We start from the raw sequence: 16607 nt of genomic DNA, 5'->3' as shown, positions 1-16607 counted from the left end.
ATTAAATGGTAGGAAGGACATCCCAGCTTCAAGTGGTTCAGATTTTACATCCTGCGTCACACAGGCAGAAGAGACATACTCCTGTGTCCCTGAGAATTAAGGCTACCGCTCAATGCAAGCCATTTCAATCTAAAGTATGGTGTCCACATAACGATTTATAAGCAAAAATGTCGGTTGGAACCGGTACCAGAACCACGCAGGTCCCCAAAACAGGGGACTTTACATCTAACAGGTTTTAATGCTGAAAAATTTGGCTACCAAGACAACGGTTTGTTTCAATCCTCACGGCATGCATTGCTTGTGTGCGTGTCTGCTTCCTGAGTGTCTGCCTCACATTTCTTTATCCCTGAGTCAATAATATCTGGAGTTTTATGGTCTATATTTACTAAGTCAACATTGTTCAGTCTTCCTCTCAGAAGTCACTGATTCCTATGACAAAACATACATACGCATAATATATTATGTATACACATAATCTTGAATAAACAGATCTGAAACAAGGAATGCATGTAGAAGAAGATGTCTTATTACCAGGAGGAGAGCACATCTTGATTAGCATGGTTTTGGAGTGAGGAAACAATAACCTGCCTGTACATGGGAAACATGGCTCCCAACAGCTCAAAGCAGAAAGTAACAGCCAGCCTGTGACTGCAGCTGTCGCGTGTCCTCCTCTCCCTGTTCCACCTGGGTTCCCTGTGACACAAAATCATTACACAACCCAGCACAGACTCTCTCTCTTACCCCCTCTTTATTTTCCTACAAAAATATTTCACCTTAGAAAAGACGGCTTAAAATGTACATGTTTTTTGGGGGGGTAAGTGCCATTGAACTTTTCAGCTTTTCAGAAAACTTTTCAGAAAACTTCAATTTATATTCAATATATATATAGACTGTAAGTAAATATATCTGAGCAATATTAATAAATCCAGTTGTGTAGTGAGTGGGTGCACTCCTCTAAGCAGGCAGGTCTCTGTTGGATATCCATGTCCTGCCACTGCCCTGTTCCCAGACATCCCCCCTATCCTTAGAGAAAGTTAATGTTAGGAGAGATGTCCACTGGAGAAGGAGAACGGTGTCCCTGGGTGACTGTTGGTTATCATTGACCGCTGATAGTTGTGGTGACCACTGACCAGACCAGACAAGACCAAGGCATTATGAAAACCACATCATGCACATCCCCGAGTAGGGCTCAACCACAATCCCTCTGTGTTTATTACAAAAATACGTCCTAATAATCAATACTAACAGGTTACCCTCTCTGATAATGGCAGGAGGTGCTACTGTTACTGAGCTGAGAAAAAAAGAAAGATACAGGTGCAAAGGTCACAAAAGGGCACGTGAGTGCAGTCAAGGAAGGACAGTCAGTCATTACAGGAAGTAGTGTCCATTCCATCCAGATAGTCCTGACATTAAAAACTCAGTGAGAGAGCAAACTGTCCAATGAGAGCGTAGTGTCCATCTGGCCAGACCAGACATTACCATTTGAGCGAGTGAGCAGAGACGGAACATTATTTCCCAGCTAGCTCAGTCCATAGAAACCGCACATGGAGTGGTCTGTGTATGTGCGAGGGTTCTTAAAGCACTTATAGTGATTTCAGGAACAAGGGGACAGGGCGTGCGGCATCCCAGAGTACCACTCTCTTGCTAGACTGCTTAGTCACAGAGGAACTATTTTGCTGTGAACTTATCATAACTATAATCAAATTGACAAACTATTTCCATTTGTCATGTTATCACATTTCTAATTCAATCCAATATCATAATTTTAACATAAATAGTTTAAAAGCATGTTGATCCATTGAATATAATAAATAACAAAACACAAAAAAACAAATTAACAACGAGGATCCCAATTAAGATAATAATAACAATAACAGCTAATTCCTCCAGTCATCGTTTTGTCGGACGGTGAAGCTGGTCTGACAGTACCCCTTAAGCCACTTCCCAACTCTCATCAGATTGGCTGCTGTATTTTATGTCACAGAGTGAGGCTGCTCACCTCTACTTACATCATAGAGGGACGTAGGATTTTACCACTGAGAGAGTCAAGAGAGGGGTGAGCAGCCAGAGGGGGGAGGGCGAGGGCCGGGCTCCCAGGGGTAAAGCAGAGTCAGAAGTGCAGGAGCATACCTCGTAGCCATTTTCGGCGTGGTCGGCGTGGTGCTGCCCATGTAGCCGCGTGTTAGCTGTGTTATTGGCCTCTGTGGCTGGGGAGTCTGACTGCATCTCTGTGCACACCAGCCAGTCCTTTCCTATGGGCCGTGGGTACCCAGCCTCCACCTCCATATCACTGCCAACCACGCGCCAGTACTCCTTCCCCTTGAAGAAGTATGAGGAATCTGAAGGAGAGGAAGAAGACAGAGGCTGCATGAGGACTACAAGGGGACTGTGATGATGATTGCTATTACTATGGTAATACATCAATGTTGCTCGATTCTGTCGCACTGTTTTCCTATCAGGCTGCTCTCTCTATCCACCAGTTCGTTTTTTACACAAAATAAACTCTCCCTCTCTCGCATGTCATTTTTTTCCTCCCTTATCTCTGTCTTTCCCCTTCTCTCCATCCCTTCCTGTCTGTCTGTCTCCTCCTTCTCAGCCGCTATCTCTCCCTCTCTCTCCCTCCCTCCCTAGCTCTCATCCTCCCTAGCACTATCTCTCCCTCTCTCTCAATCCCTGTCGCCACAGCTCTCTCTCTTCCTGAGGTGATGGAATAGGCCTGGAGAGAGAGCTCTCTAATGTGCTTCCAGTTCCCAGGCCCACAGGTCTGTGTGTGTGTATGAGTGTGTGCTTCCACTCTGGTAGCTCAGGCTGTGTGGGGACTCTTGCTTTCATACTTGGCTTGCGCTTACACACACACATCAATCAGCTCTGAGCAGGACCTCTGGAGCTGGAAGTGGTAAAGAGCCCGGACCCTGAATGAGGGTAGCGCTCATGTGAAGACTGGGCTCGTGCCATGTTTGTGTGTGTGCAATGCCTTTGTGTGTTACTGAAGAATTTTGATAAGCTATTTGATATTCGTGTGTACTACGAAGCTACAGCGAAGGCTTGACTGTTTGTTTGTGTGTGTGTGGGCTTGAGTTTGTGTGAGACAGATGGAGAGGTGAGTATAATGCATGTGTGCTTTGGTGTGATATGATTTATGTAAATATTTCCCAATGTTTAAGGCGGTGAGTGGCCCTCCATGACTAAGGGTCTGACTCTGAGATAGGCATGAATAAGGAGCTCACTGCTGAGAATGCTGTGCCTGAGCTGAGACATGATGCCCTAGCAACATCCTGCTCTCTTTCTCGCATGCACGCACCTGCGCATGCGCACACACACACACACACACACACACACACACACACACACACACACACACACACACACACACACACACACACACACACACACACACACACACACACACACACACACACACACACACACACACACACACACACACACACACACACACACACACACACACACACACTCATATCCCAGCTGCAGGTGCTTGCTGCCAAGACGACCCAACAATTAAAACACAGACTCAGCTCAGCTACTTTCGCTCTCCTTCCTGGACCAGCCAGCCACATTCACCCAAACACTATGGTTGTCCCAAATGACACCCTATTATGCACTACTTCTGACCAGAGCAGAGCCCTATGGGCCCTGGTATTTTGTAGCTCAGTTGGTAGAGCAGGGCGTTTGCAATGCCGGGATAATAGGTTCAAATCCACCCAAACATAAAATGTATGCAAACATGACTGTAAGTCGCTCTGGATAAAAGCGTCTGCTAAATAGCATTTATTATTATTATATTATAAGCAGGAGGGAGTGGAGAGAAAAAGTATTCAGTGTGGGCTAGTCTAGTGGATATGGAACTAAACCTTCTGTCAGTACCCTAAAGCCAAGCATGAATAAAATACAGTCAGGTACTCCATTATTTTTGCATTCTTTTTGACAAACATTTGTGTTAGTGCAGTGTACTGTATGTCTAAGTATTTAGCTTGTATTGTGTGAGTGTTTAGAAGTGAGTGTCGTGTGTATATGGAGTGTGTATGTGAGAGTATATGTGTATGTTTAGCTTGTTGATGTGTGTGTGTCACAGGAGGTTGGTGGCACCTTTATTAGGGAGGACGGGCTCGTGGTAAAGATTGGAGTGGAATTAATGGAATGGTATCAAATAGATCAAACGCATGGTTTCCATGGTTTCCAGGTGGTTGATGCCATTCCATTCGCTCCGTTCCAGCCATTATTATGAGCCGTCCTCCCCTCAGGAACCTCCACTGGTGTGTTTTAAGTTTTATTAGTCATACGGGATTTGTATGGTATACATCATCCAATGAAATGCTTACTTGCAGGTTCCTTGTCGACAACAATAAATAATACAAGATAAGAATAGAAAAGTAGTAGAATAGAATACATTTTTTATCGTAAGTATAGTACAGGAAGGCACAATTTATAGTCCAATATTTACACATGTATTGGGGAAGGGGGGGATGGGGGGCAGTGTAAAAACTGAGCGCCATAATAAGTCTGGTAGAAGCAGCTGTGACGTGTGTAGCATGAATGTAAAATCAGCGACCAATTTATTAGGTACAATTTATTAGGCACCCTGTTCCCGATAAAGGATCGCTCTTGCAGACAGTGATTCACGTGGCCGCGGCTTGCTATATAAAGCAGGCAGACAGGCAGAGGCATTCAGTTACTGTTCGATTGAACGTTAGAATGGGCAAAACTAATGACCTAAACGTCTTTGAGCGTGGTATGATCGTCAGTGCCAGGCGTGCCGGAGCAAGTATCTCAGAAACGTCTGCCCTCCTGGGATTTTTAGGCATGATAGTGTCTAGAGTTTACCAAGAATGGTGTGAGAAACAAAAAACATCCATTCAGCTGAAGTCCTGTGGCCGAAAACAGCTCGTTGATGAGAGAGGTTGAAGGAGAAGGGCAAGAATCGTGCAAGCTAACAGGCAGGCCACAAATAGACAAATAACGGTGCAGTACAACAGTGGTGTGCAGAACGGCATCTCTGAAAGCACAACTCGTTGATCCTTGTCATGGATGGGCTATTGCAGCAGACGATCACACTGGGTTCCACTCTCATCAGCTAAAAACAAGAAGAAGCGGCTTCAGTGGGCATGCGATCACAAACACTGGACAAGAAGAAAGTTCAGTTTACTTGAGTGACCTGGTCAGTCCCCAGACTTCAACCCAATAGAGCATGTTTGGGATGAGAGAACAGGCTGTTCACAGCATGAATGTACTGCTGTCCAATCTACAGAAACTGAGTGATGCCATCGCTTCAGCATGGACCAACATCCTTGTGAATAATTTCAGTAGAATGCCTCAAAGAATTCAGACTGTTCTGAAGGCAAAGGGGGGTCCGACCCAGTCCTAGATGGGTGTACCTAATAAACTGGCCAGCGAGTGTATATGTCTGTCTGCATGAGTGAGTGTATGTGTGCTAAGGTGCGGAGAATCAGTGCAGGTGGTCAGTCCAGTTCAAGTGTCTGCCCGACGGTAAGGGAGTGAACAGCTCATGACTGGGGTGTGTGGGTCCTTGATGATGCGGAGTCCTTTCCTCACCGTTCCGATGGCTGGAGCACGTTCCCAGTGATGTACTGGGCCGTCTTCACCACCCGCTGGAGTGCCTTGCGGTCGTGGATGGAGCAATTCCCGTGCCATGCCGCAATGCAACCAGTCAGGACGCTCTCGATGGTACAGCGGTAGTATTTAGAGAGGACCCAGGGCAGAATTTCTTCAGCCGCCTTAGGAAGTAGAGACGCTGTTGCGCCCTCTTGACAAGAGTGGTGGTGTTGTTAGTCCATGTCAAGTCCTCGGTGATGTGGACGCAGAGGAACTGTGTGTGTGTGTGCATTTGTCTAATACTCACCATCCGACCATCGCATGGCGTCGTCTAGTTGGGGCGGGACCCCCTTCCACAGTGTGCTGTCTTTGGGGTAGCCCAGATCCATACGCCGTAGATGGTCGTCATAGCGCCAGTAGTGGTTGTCCTTGAAGAAGTAGGTCTTGTCGTTGTGGAGCCACACGAAGGCTGCGTCCACGCCCTCCATGGGCAGGCCGAAGTCACTGATTGGCCGAGGATAACCCTCCTCCACGTTGTTGTCCTTGAATATCCAATACTTTAGTCCTGAGGAGGCGGGACAAAGGAACGTCAATCAACGAGAGTTAACCGGATAAGTTGTTTTTAAAAAAAATTCTATCACTTTGGTGCAATTTTCAGAAGTACGTGGTACATTTTCACAACTCTAATCACAAAAATCTAAACAGGTCATCAAAATGGCTCATGTTCCAAAACTCGAAGCACATTTTCAATAGACTGAGTACAATAAATACATTCGCAAAGTCACTTGTTCACTGCACCAAATCACTTTTTCTAAGTACATGTATCTGCTTTTCAAAATGCTATAATTACCTTACTTTTGATATGATTTTCTTGTCATTTGTTAACAATACAATAAACTATCACTTAAAGTAATTAAACTGCTCAAAACTGATAACTACTGAACCAAAATGATGTATTGCCTAGTTAACGTATATAGTTTGATTCTGCTGAACGCTGTAAAATTATATATTTTCACCTCATAAATGTATCAATTTGACATGAATTTGTGTTGGAAGGTAAAACCATTATATATGGATGTGGCTGTAAATACTACATTGTCCTTCTCCATCAGCCAGGGTGCTTCATTAGGACAAAGTGGAAATAGCCACCATGTGCTACCATTTGGAATTATAGTGTAGTATACAATGCATTGATTTACCTGGGTTGTAGAAGGCCCTAAAAATTGTCAACGACTCCAGTCACCCTAGTCATAAATTGTTCTCTCTGCTACCACACGGCAAGCGGTACCGGAGCGCCAAGTCTAGGTCCAAGAGGCTTCTAAACAACTTCTACCCCCAAGACTCCTGAACATCTAATCAAATGGCTACCCAGACTATTTGCATTGCCCCCCACCCCCTCTTTTACACCACTGCTGCTCTCTGTTGTTATCATCTATGCATAGTCACTTTAATAACTCTACCTACATGTACATATTACCTCAACTAACCGGTGCCCCCGCACATTGACTCTGTACCGGTACCCCATGTATATAGTCTCGCTATTGTTATTTTACTGCTGCTCTTTAATTACTTGTTATTTTTTATTTCTTATCCGTATTTTTTTAACTGCATTGTTGGTTATGGGCTCGTAAGTAAGCATTTCACTGTAAGGTCTACACCTGTTGTATTCGGCGCATGTGACTAATACAATTTGATTTGATTTGCATATATTCCACTCATTATCTGAATTTCATTGTTGCACTGTAAGCTGATGAACTTCAAGCAGAGAGACAGCCGATTCTGTATCAGTTGACAAGTCACATTGAAAAGGTGATCTTGACAATGTTGCATGGGGAAGAAATGGCATACAACACTGTGCTATGTTTTTACAATAGCCAACTGCTTTACAATACCCCTATTTGTCATGATATTTCCTACGTAGGTATTGCATAAGAATAATGAAACTGTAAAAGTAGCCTTGGCTTGTGCGAGCCGCCACTCATCGGAGCAGGAGCCTATCTCCTGTTTCTGTTGGGCGAGGCTGTTTGATGTACAAGTACACCCCCTGGACAGGACGCTAGTCTATCACAGGGCCTGACATAACTCAACTAAATGAAAGTGATTAAATGTGTTTTGTGGGTCCTGGGTGGCGCAGATCAGACGTGATAGGGAGCCCCATAGAACGGCGCACAATTGGCCATCCGGGGTAGGGGAGGGTTTGACGGTGGTGCTTTCCTTGGCTCATCGTACTCTAGCAACTCCTTGTATTTATTTGTATTTGTATTTATTATGGATCCCCATTAACTGCTGACTCTTCCTGGGGTCTGACAAAATTAAGGCAGTTATACAATTTTAAAAACATTACAATGCATCCATAACAGATTTCACAACACACTAAGTGTGTGTCCTCAGGCCCCTACTCCACTACCACATAAAATCCATGTGTACGTGTGTATAGTGCGTCGGTTATCATGTGTGTGTATGCATGTCTCTGTGCCTATGTTTGTGTTGCTTCACAGTTCCCGCTGTTCCATAAAGGTGTATTTGTATCTGTTTTTAAAATCTGATTCTACTGATTTTATCAGTTACCTGATGTAGAATAGAGTTCCATGTAGTCATGTAGTACTGTAGTACTGTGCGCCTCCCATAGTCTACGCCTCCCATAGTATGCATGGGTGTCTGAGCTGTGTGCTAGTCGTTTAAACAGACAACTCTGTGTTTTCAACATGTCAACACCTCTCACAAATACAAGTATTGATGAAGTCAATCTCTCCTCCACTTTGAGCCAGGTGAGATTGACATGCATATTATTAATGTTTGCTCTCTATGTACATCCAAGGGCCAGTCGTGCTGCCTTGTACTGAGCCAATTGCAATTTCCCTAAGTCCCTCTTTGTAGCACCTGACCACACGACTGAACAGCAGTCCAGGTGCGACAAAACTAGGGCCTGTAGGACCTACCTTGTTGATAGTGCTTTTAAGAAGGTAGAGCAGGGCTTTATTATGGACAGACTTCTCTCCCTTTTTGCTACTGTTGTATCAATATGTTTTGACCATGACAGTTTATAATCCAGGGTTACTCCAAGCAGATTAGTCACCTCAACATGCTCAATTTCCACATTATTTATTATAAGATTTAATTGAGGTTAATGGTTTAGTGAATGATTTGTTCCAAATTTAACGCTTTTAGTTTTTGAAATATGTAGGACTAATTATGCCTTGACACCCATTCTGAAACTAACTGCAGATCTTTGTTAAGTGTTGCAGTCGTTTCAGTTGCTGTAGTAGCTGACATGCATAGTGTTGAGTCATCTGCATAGATAGACACACTGGCTTTACTCAAAGATTGAAAAAAGTAAGTGGCCTAGATAGCTGCCCTGGGGAATTCCTGATTCTACCTGGATTCTGTTGGAGAGGCTGGATTATGTTATGACTGGGCCGGTCGTCTGTAAACTGACTCCGGTCGTCAGTCGAAAGGTGTTTCCTCCGACACATTGGTGCGGCTGACATCCGTGTTAGAGAGCAATGTGATAAAAAATAGGTGGCCAGGTGAGTCATGTTTCATAAAACACCTTTGCCTCTCCCGAGCCCATTGAAGAGTTACAGAGATGAGCCAAGGGACCAAATTCAGGGAGATAACGGTGTAATAAAATACGCTGGTGGCCATACCAACCTGAACACACCTGTTTAGGGTTGGACCTGGTTAGTACTGGGTCGGGAGACTGCCTGGAAATACCAGGTGTCGTAAGTTCAAAAAATAAATAAAAAATACATGTGTTTTGTGATGAAAATATTCAATTGACCTTGAAATACAGACAGAGAAAGAAACATTTTTACCAAGAGGTGTAAGAGAGATGTCCTTGCTTTTGTGCTTTTGTAATGTTGATTGCATTTTTAAGCCCTCTATCATCCATAAAACCGTTAACAAAGTTCAAAGCCCATAATGACACATCACTTGATGGACCTCTTTTCATGTGTTTCTCAGAACACCTTCACATTTATTTGAACAGCCTTGACACTTCAAAATAATAGTCATAACAGTCTCCTCGACAAATCAAAAAACTTCAAATTATATCACAACACTCCCTTTCATAGTTGATGTAACATAGTTGGTATATGGTTGACCTCCTTGCCACCACCACAACCATGGTTGGGTTTCTGGGTTGGGTACCTTTGAAGAAGACTATCTTATGGTCCCCAGGTCTCTCGTAGACAGCATCCACACTGTCCAGGTTGGTAGGCAGGCCTCTCCAGAACCTGTGGATCTGAGCCGGACGCAGAGACACCAGGTGCTTCTCCCGCGTCAGACGCCAGAAATACTTCCCTAGGAGGAGGAAGAGAGAGAAAGTAGGAAGAACATTTATGTAGGGAGAAAAAATTGGTAAAGGTGGATGGGTTCAAAGTCATTCAAATCAAATCAAATTCTATTTGTCACATGCGCCGAATACAACAGGTGTAGACATAACAGTGAAATGCTTACTTACAAGACCTTAACCAATAATGCAGTTGAAAGAAAATAGAGTTAAGAAAATATTTACTAAATAAACTAAAAGTTAAAAATAAAATAAAAAAAGTAACATAATAAAATTAAAATAAATGTAAAATATATTTTTTAATGAGGCTATACAGGGGGTAGTAGCAGCAGTGTAAAAACAAAGGTGAGGGGGGGTTGTCAATGACACCTCTGATACCACCTAGTATAGATGTCCTGGATGGCAGGAAGCTTGGCCCCAATGATTTACTGGGCCGTACTCACTACCCTCTGTAGCGCCTTACGGTCAGATGCTGAGCAGTTGCCATACCATGTGGTGATGCAACCAGTTAGGATGCTCTCGATGGAGTAGCTGTAAAGCTTTTTGAGGATCTGGGTACCATGCCAAATATTTTCAGTCTCCTGAGGGGGAAAAGGCGATGTCGTGCCCTCTTCACGACTGTCTTGGTGTGTTTGGACCATGATAGTTTGTTGGCGATGTAGACACCAAGGAACTTGAAACTCTCAACCCACTACACTACAGCCCCGTCGATGTGAATGAGGGGGTGTTCGGCCCTCTTTTCCCTGTAGTGCACAATCAGCTACCTTTTCTTGCTCACGTTGAGGGAGAGCTTGTTGTCCTGGCACCACTCTGCCAGGTCTCTGACCTCCTCCCTATAGGCCGTCTCATCGTTGTCGGTGATCAGGCCAACCACCGTTGTGTCGTCAGCAAACTTAATGGTGGTGTTGGAGTTGTGCTTGGCCATGCAGTCGTGGGTGAACAGGGAGTACAGGAGGGGACTAAGTACACACCCCTGAGGGGCCCCCGTGTTGAGGATCAGCGTGGCAGATGTGTTGTTGCCTACCCTCACCACCTGGGGGCGGCCAGTCAGGAAGTACAGATGCAGAGGGAGGTGTTTAGTTCCAGGGTCCTTAGCTTAGTGATGATCTTTGTGGGCATTATGGTGCTGAACGCTGAGCTTTAGTCAATGAACAACATTCTCAGATTGGTGTTCCTTTTGTCCAGGTGGGAAAGGGCAGTGTGGAGTGTGATTGAGATTGCGTCATCTGTGGATCTGTTGCGGCGGTATGCGAATTGGAGTGGGTCTAGGGTTTCTGGGAGGATGGTGTTGATGTGAGCCATGACCAGCCTTTCAAAGCAGTTCATGGCTACCGAAGTAAGTGCTACGGGGCTGCAGTCATTTAGGCAGGTTACCTTCGCTTTTTTGGGCACAGGGACAATAGTGGTCTGCTTGAAACATAGGTATTACAGACTAGTCAGGGAGAGGTTGAAAATGCCAGTGAAGACACTTGCCACTTGGTCCGCTCATGCTCTAAGTACACGTCCTGGTAATCCGTCTGGCCCCGCGGCCTGATTAAGTGTTTGTGTAAGTGTTTGTGTGAATGTGTGTACACACTTGTGTATGTGTGGGAGTGTACTGTATGTGTGTACACTAGTGAAAAGTGTGTTTGTATACATCCTGTGTGTCAATGTTTATTTGTGAGTGTGCTTGTTTACGCTGTTGTCCATATTCAAATGGTCCACAGGACAAACATGTGTGGATGCCGCAGAGGAGATTGCACCCGGTTAGGCACTCAACTGGCTGAACCAACCAAGCGAACACAGAGAGGCAGATTCAGCCTGGCTTCCAGTATCTGTGTTGGACAACTTTAGTCTAAGCTTGTCTGAGTTGGGTCACAGCCTCTGTATTATTTATGTGATAATGCCAGAGGAGCCAGTGTTTGGAGGATCTATTGGCACGGGTGTTGTTAGGCCCAAGACAAAGTCGAGGGCCGGCAAACCGTGCCAATATATCCTCCAAACACCGGTTTCAATGTCATTATCACTTTTATACAACGTGTTACCAACATATTCAAATAGTGATTGACATACTTTCATTACAAATGTTATTTTGATAAATGTATTCATACTTTCATCCTTCCACAAGATTTTGTCCCGACACAAATCTAGGGTTGGTACCCAAGCCAGCTGGTCATTCATTGTATAGGTTCGGTTGCCAGAGACGCGACCCAGTTGTTCAGTTTTTTGTTCTGTATCTATGGACGCGACCCAGTCGTTCGTTCTAAATGTTTCATTGCCATACTGCCTGACAACTTTCTTATCCCTTGCTTGCTAGCTAGCCAACTACAGCTAACTTACAGTCACGTCAAACATTGCAGCCAGAATAACTGAAAAGTAGCTACATTTGCGTTTGTTTAAGCTATTTTCTAGTGACATTTATTTAGATACATCCATAACAATGAGCTAATGATGCACGATTTCACCTGGCGGAGAAAATGTGCTCTCTCGTCAGGACACAGTTGTTCAGAGGCGCTAGCCAACAATAAAGCTAACACAATCACTTCAAACTGAAGCTGGAAAGACAGCAAACTAGCTGTACTTTGTTTCGTATTACCTGTTTTCTATTGATAGTTATTTGTATATATCCATAAAAATGATGCAGATTCATGATTTCGAATGGCTGAGAAAAGTTGCCTGCCTTTCTGTCTCATCCCGACTCCAGACAAGTTCATTACTATGGGACTGTCACGACTTCTGCCGAAGTCGGTCCCTCTCCTTGTTTGGGCGGCGTTTCGGCGGTCGATGTCAGCCGATCCACTTTTCATTTTCCATTTGTTTTGTCTTTGTTTTACACACCTTTTCACTTCCCCAATTACTTGTTCATTATTTAACCATCTGTTCCCCCATGTTTTTTTGTGAGTGATTGTTTGTATATGTTTTACGGTCCGTATTGTGGGCTTGCGTTATTGCATTGTATTTGCCTATTTTGAGTACATTACGTTTATTTACTCATATCTGCTGTCCTGCGCCTGACTCCTCTACACAAGCTACACACAGACCTCATTACAGGGACAGCTGGAGATTTAATTTGCATATTGAAACAATGTTGCAAATGTCGGAGACAGACAGCAATGTTTATAGAAATCTCTGCTGTTGAAATCTAAATGCTGGTCTAAAAGAAATGTGAGATACTGGAGATCAAGTTTATAAATTGCCTGGCTGGGCTGATAAGACAGTGGATTGCGCAGTCAGATGGGACAGAGTAAATAGGCATTTCAACGTCATAGATTTAGCCGGTGGTAACTTGTGGAATAGACACCGGCTAGAATTCGGTTTTAACCAATCACCATTCAGGATTAGACCCACCCGTTGTATAATACTTTTTAATCTGCAGCTCTACAAGCTATTAACATCGTCCATAAAATACAGACCAAACAAAACTTTTTATATTACCATGGAGATCTCTTGAGGTTGACAGATGTTAATTAAGAATCTATCTCCTTAATTCAAACCATATAGTTTTACAGTCAACATGGGACCATGGGCCCCTCCAGGGTCTGTCTAGCTGTCTGTCCATTGAGTGTGAAGGTGTGTGTGTGGAACTCTGAGAGAGATGCTTGGCTGCCTTTTATATCGATCGCAGGCAACGCCACAAACTGTTTTCTCTCCCTCTGGCCCCTCTCTGTACCTTTAAAAAAGAAGGCCTCCCCGCGAATCTGGGCCACTGCATCAAAGTGACTGGTGCACCTGTCAGGGGAATCTCGTGCTGGCCTAAGAGAGGAAGAGAGAGAGAGAGGGGGGAATTAATTAAAGAAACTAAGACAGAATGTACACCAAACCACTTCTCTATCCCCAGTCACTATGCCAGTCTAAATCAGTGTCTTCTCATCTTAAACCATTGTGTGCGTGTCTCTGTTTGTGTTTATGTGTGCAGAGCGCTCATGCACACTATGCTTGTGTGTTTATCTACTGAGTGTATTTGTGTGTGTGTCACTTAAAAAAACAGGCCAAACATCCGGGGAGATGTTATCGTCCTGACGCAGGAGACCGAGGTCCTCACATGCATTATCCCAGTGCTAATGACTGACTTTAAGCGCCTGACGTGTCCAGGCTGCAAATGACGAGGCAATTACCACAACAGGGCTGCTTTTGTGAGACGCTACTCGCCTAGCTCCTTATTAACAAAGATCTCTATTCAGGGAGTATTAACAGAGTATCTGCGCAGGGAGGACTATATTAGTGACCTTTGTCAGGCTAAATCCACCTTGTCCATACATCATCCTGCAAGATGGAGTGGCCGAGAAATTATAAGGGAAAGCTACACAGAGGAGTGGGGAAAAATAACAAAAAAGAGGACAAAGTATCCACTTGCTACCAGTCAAGTATGAAAATGTATTATTTTCTCGGGGCTTCTGTTCTGTCACTTGCTGTTGAGTGCTGTGTAGTCTGGTGTGTGAACACTGGCGACGTGGTGTTGTATAAACATACAAATGTAATACTGAGCACACTGGGAAACAAGGACTGTTATCTCTCTCTCATTGTGACAATGTCCAAACTCACTGAACTGCAGGACAGTCTGGAAACAGAGGGAGAGAGAATGGATGTATACGGGTGTGTGTGGATATACACTCAGTGGACAGTTTATTAGGTACACCCATCTAGTATCGGGTCAGAACACTTTTGCCTCCAGAACAGCCTGAATTATTCGGGGAATGGAAACATTGCTCAATTGGTACAGTACCAAGGGTCCTAACGTCTGCCAGGAAAACATTCCCCACTGCACAAACACCACCAGCCTGTACAGTTGACACGAGGCAGGATGGGGGCATGGATCCAAATTCTCACTCTTCCATCAGGAACCGTGATTTGTTGGACCAGGCAATATTTTTCCACTCCTCAATTGTCCAGTGTTGGTGATAGCGTGCCCACTGGAGCTTATTTTTGTTTTTAGCTGAACCCGGTGTGGTCGTCTGCTGCAATAGCCCATCCGTGACAAGGATAGAAGAGTTGTGCATTCCGAGATGTTGTTCTGCACACCACTGTTGATCTGCATAGTTATTTTCCTGCTTGTGGCCCGTCTGTTAGCTTGCACGATTCTGCCATTCTCCTTCGACCTCTCACCAACGAGCTGTTTTTGCCAACAGGACTGACGCTGACTGGATGTTTTTAGCTTGTCACACCATTTTCTGTAAACCCTAGACACTGTCGTGCGTGAAAGCCTAGGAGGCCATCCGTTTCTGAGATACTGAAACCGGCGTGCCTGGCACTGATGACCATACCACGCTCAAAGTCGCTTAGGTCACTCGTTTTGCCCATTCTAAAGTTCAATCAAACAGTAACTGAATGCCTTGATGACGCTCGTCTGCCTGCTTTATATAGCAAGCCACAGCCACCTGACTCACTGTCTGTAGGAGTGAACAATTTTCATGAAAGGGGTGAAGTACCTAATAAACTGGCCTCTGAGTGTATGTGAGTGGGTGAGTGTATGTGTGTCAGCAGATGTAATATATGTAGTGCGAATGTGTGTGTTTGTGTGGGTGTGACTCACGGGACAGTAGATCTGTTCTCAGGGAGGTCCAGTAGTACCGGTGGGTCAGCGGTCTGGGAGGGGTCATCTGGCTGGGCCGTATGTGACACTGAATCGCTCACCCCTGGGAAGGACGAGAGGTCAAGGGTCAATTCAACTGTACTTAGAGACACACAACCCCACATTCACATACACACATTCCAAGCATCCAGCCCCACTTTACAGCGGCAGCATGAGTCAACATGTTTTCTCCCTCCCTTCCTTTCCCTGTCTCTATCTCACCTCTCTCTCTTTCCTTTCTCTGTCTCTATCTCACCTCTCTCTCCCTCCCTTCCTTTTCCCTCTCTATCTCACCTCTCTCTCTCTTCTTTGTCCTACCTTGCCTGTTACCTCTCCAGTCTCTTCCCTTCTCCCCCAGCCACTTATCCCCTCTCACCTATCAGTCTTCCTGTCCTCCCTCTCTCTCTTCTCATCACCTCTCACCTATCCGTCTTCGTCTCCTCCCCCTCTCTCAGTAGCATGGCACACAGTGATAAGCAGGGTCTGTGCCACAGGGATGACCAATTAAAGCATTCTCTTCACTCCCTCCCACTTTAACCAGTACGCTAGTTAAATCAATTATCACTGCATACAAACTAATCAGTTCTGCTTCCTGTGCCGAGGCCTTGGGTTTCCTACTCTACACCCCCATGTTGCACTAAGGGATGGGCGGACACGTCCCATTAGGAATCATGGGTAATTCTAGGAGACATTTGCAATGAGAGGTTTGAGGGGTGATGGTGGGGTGGTCTGCGCCTGTAGATTAGACAGTTAATGTATACAGTACCTCTAGGATCTTCTGCACAGTATATGTACATAGAAGGGATGGCAGAACGCCAGTCCATTGATGTATGTTTAGTATAAGTGAGGTAGGCGTGTGGAGAGGCGGGTATAAAATAATCATAGAGGAGTAGGCAAGAGGTGTTCTGATTTGTGGAGAGAAGGATAAGGATGACTGAAATAGTTTCAGGTTTAATTGTCACGTGTTCAAGTACAGGGAAATGCCTTTCTTGTAAGCTCTAAACCCAACAATGCAGTAATCAATGTCAATGTAGTACTATAAATAACATAAAGTAATAGGAAAGAAAGGTGGTGTGATGGCTTTCGTCGTAATGAGAAGGGGACCAAAACGCAGCGTGGTAAGTGCTCATATTTATTCATATAACGAAACACTTAAACAAAGAATCAAAACGAAAGCAAACAGTTCCGTCAGGCAAC

At 44.6% G+C, this 16607-nt stretch overlaps 1 protein-coding gene across 2 annotated transcripts in view; it reads right to left on the bottom strand.

The window, feature by feature from the left end:
- Window positions 1-504: 504 nt before the first annotated feature.
- LOC115159638 (matrix metalloproteinase-17) overlaps window positions 505-16607 on the bottom strand; it is an 89953-nt gene continuing 73850 nt past the window's right edge. For both annotated transcript variants that reach the window (XM_029709561.1, XM_029709562.1), the window contains 5 exons: window positions 15372-15474; window positions 13512-13594; window positions 9721-9873; window positions 5879-6136; window positions 505-2339 (listed from right to left, as the gene is read on the bottom strand). In XM_029709561.1, the coding sequence (XP_029565421.1) occupies window positions 2011-2339; window positions 5879-6136; window positions 9721-9873; window positions 13512-13594; window positions 15372-15474 (926 nt within the window). In that variant the 3' untranslated portion in view covers window positions 505-2010. The remainder of the gene's footprint in view (window positions 2340-5878; window positions 6137-9720; window positions 9874-13511; window positions 13595-15371; window positions 15475-16607) is intronic.

The sequence above is a fragment of the Salmo trutta genome, chromosome 23 (genome assembly GCF_901001165.1).
Source record: "Salmo trutta chromosome 23, fSalTru1.1, whole genome shotgun sequence".
In the NCBI taxonomy this organism is placed as follows: Eukaryota; Metazoa; Chordata; class Actinopteri; order Salmoniformes; family Salmonidae; genus Salmo; species Salmo trutta.
This window is presented reverse-complemented; position numbering and strand designations above follow the sequence as displayed.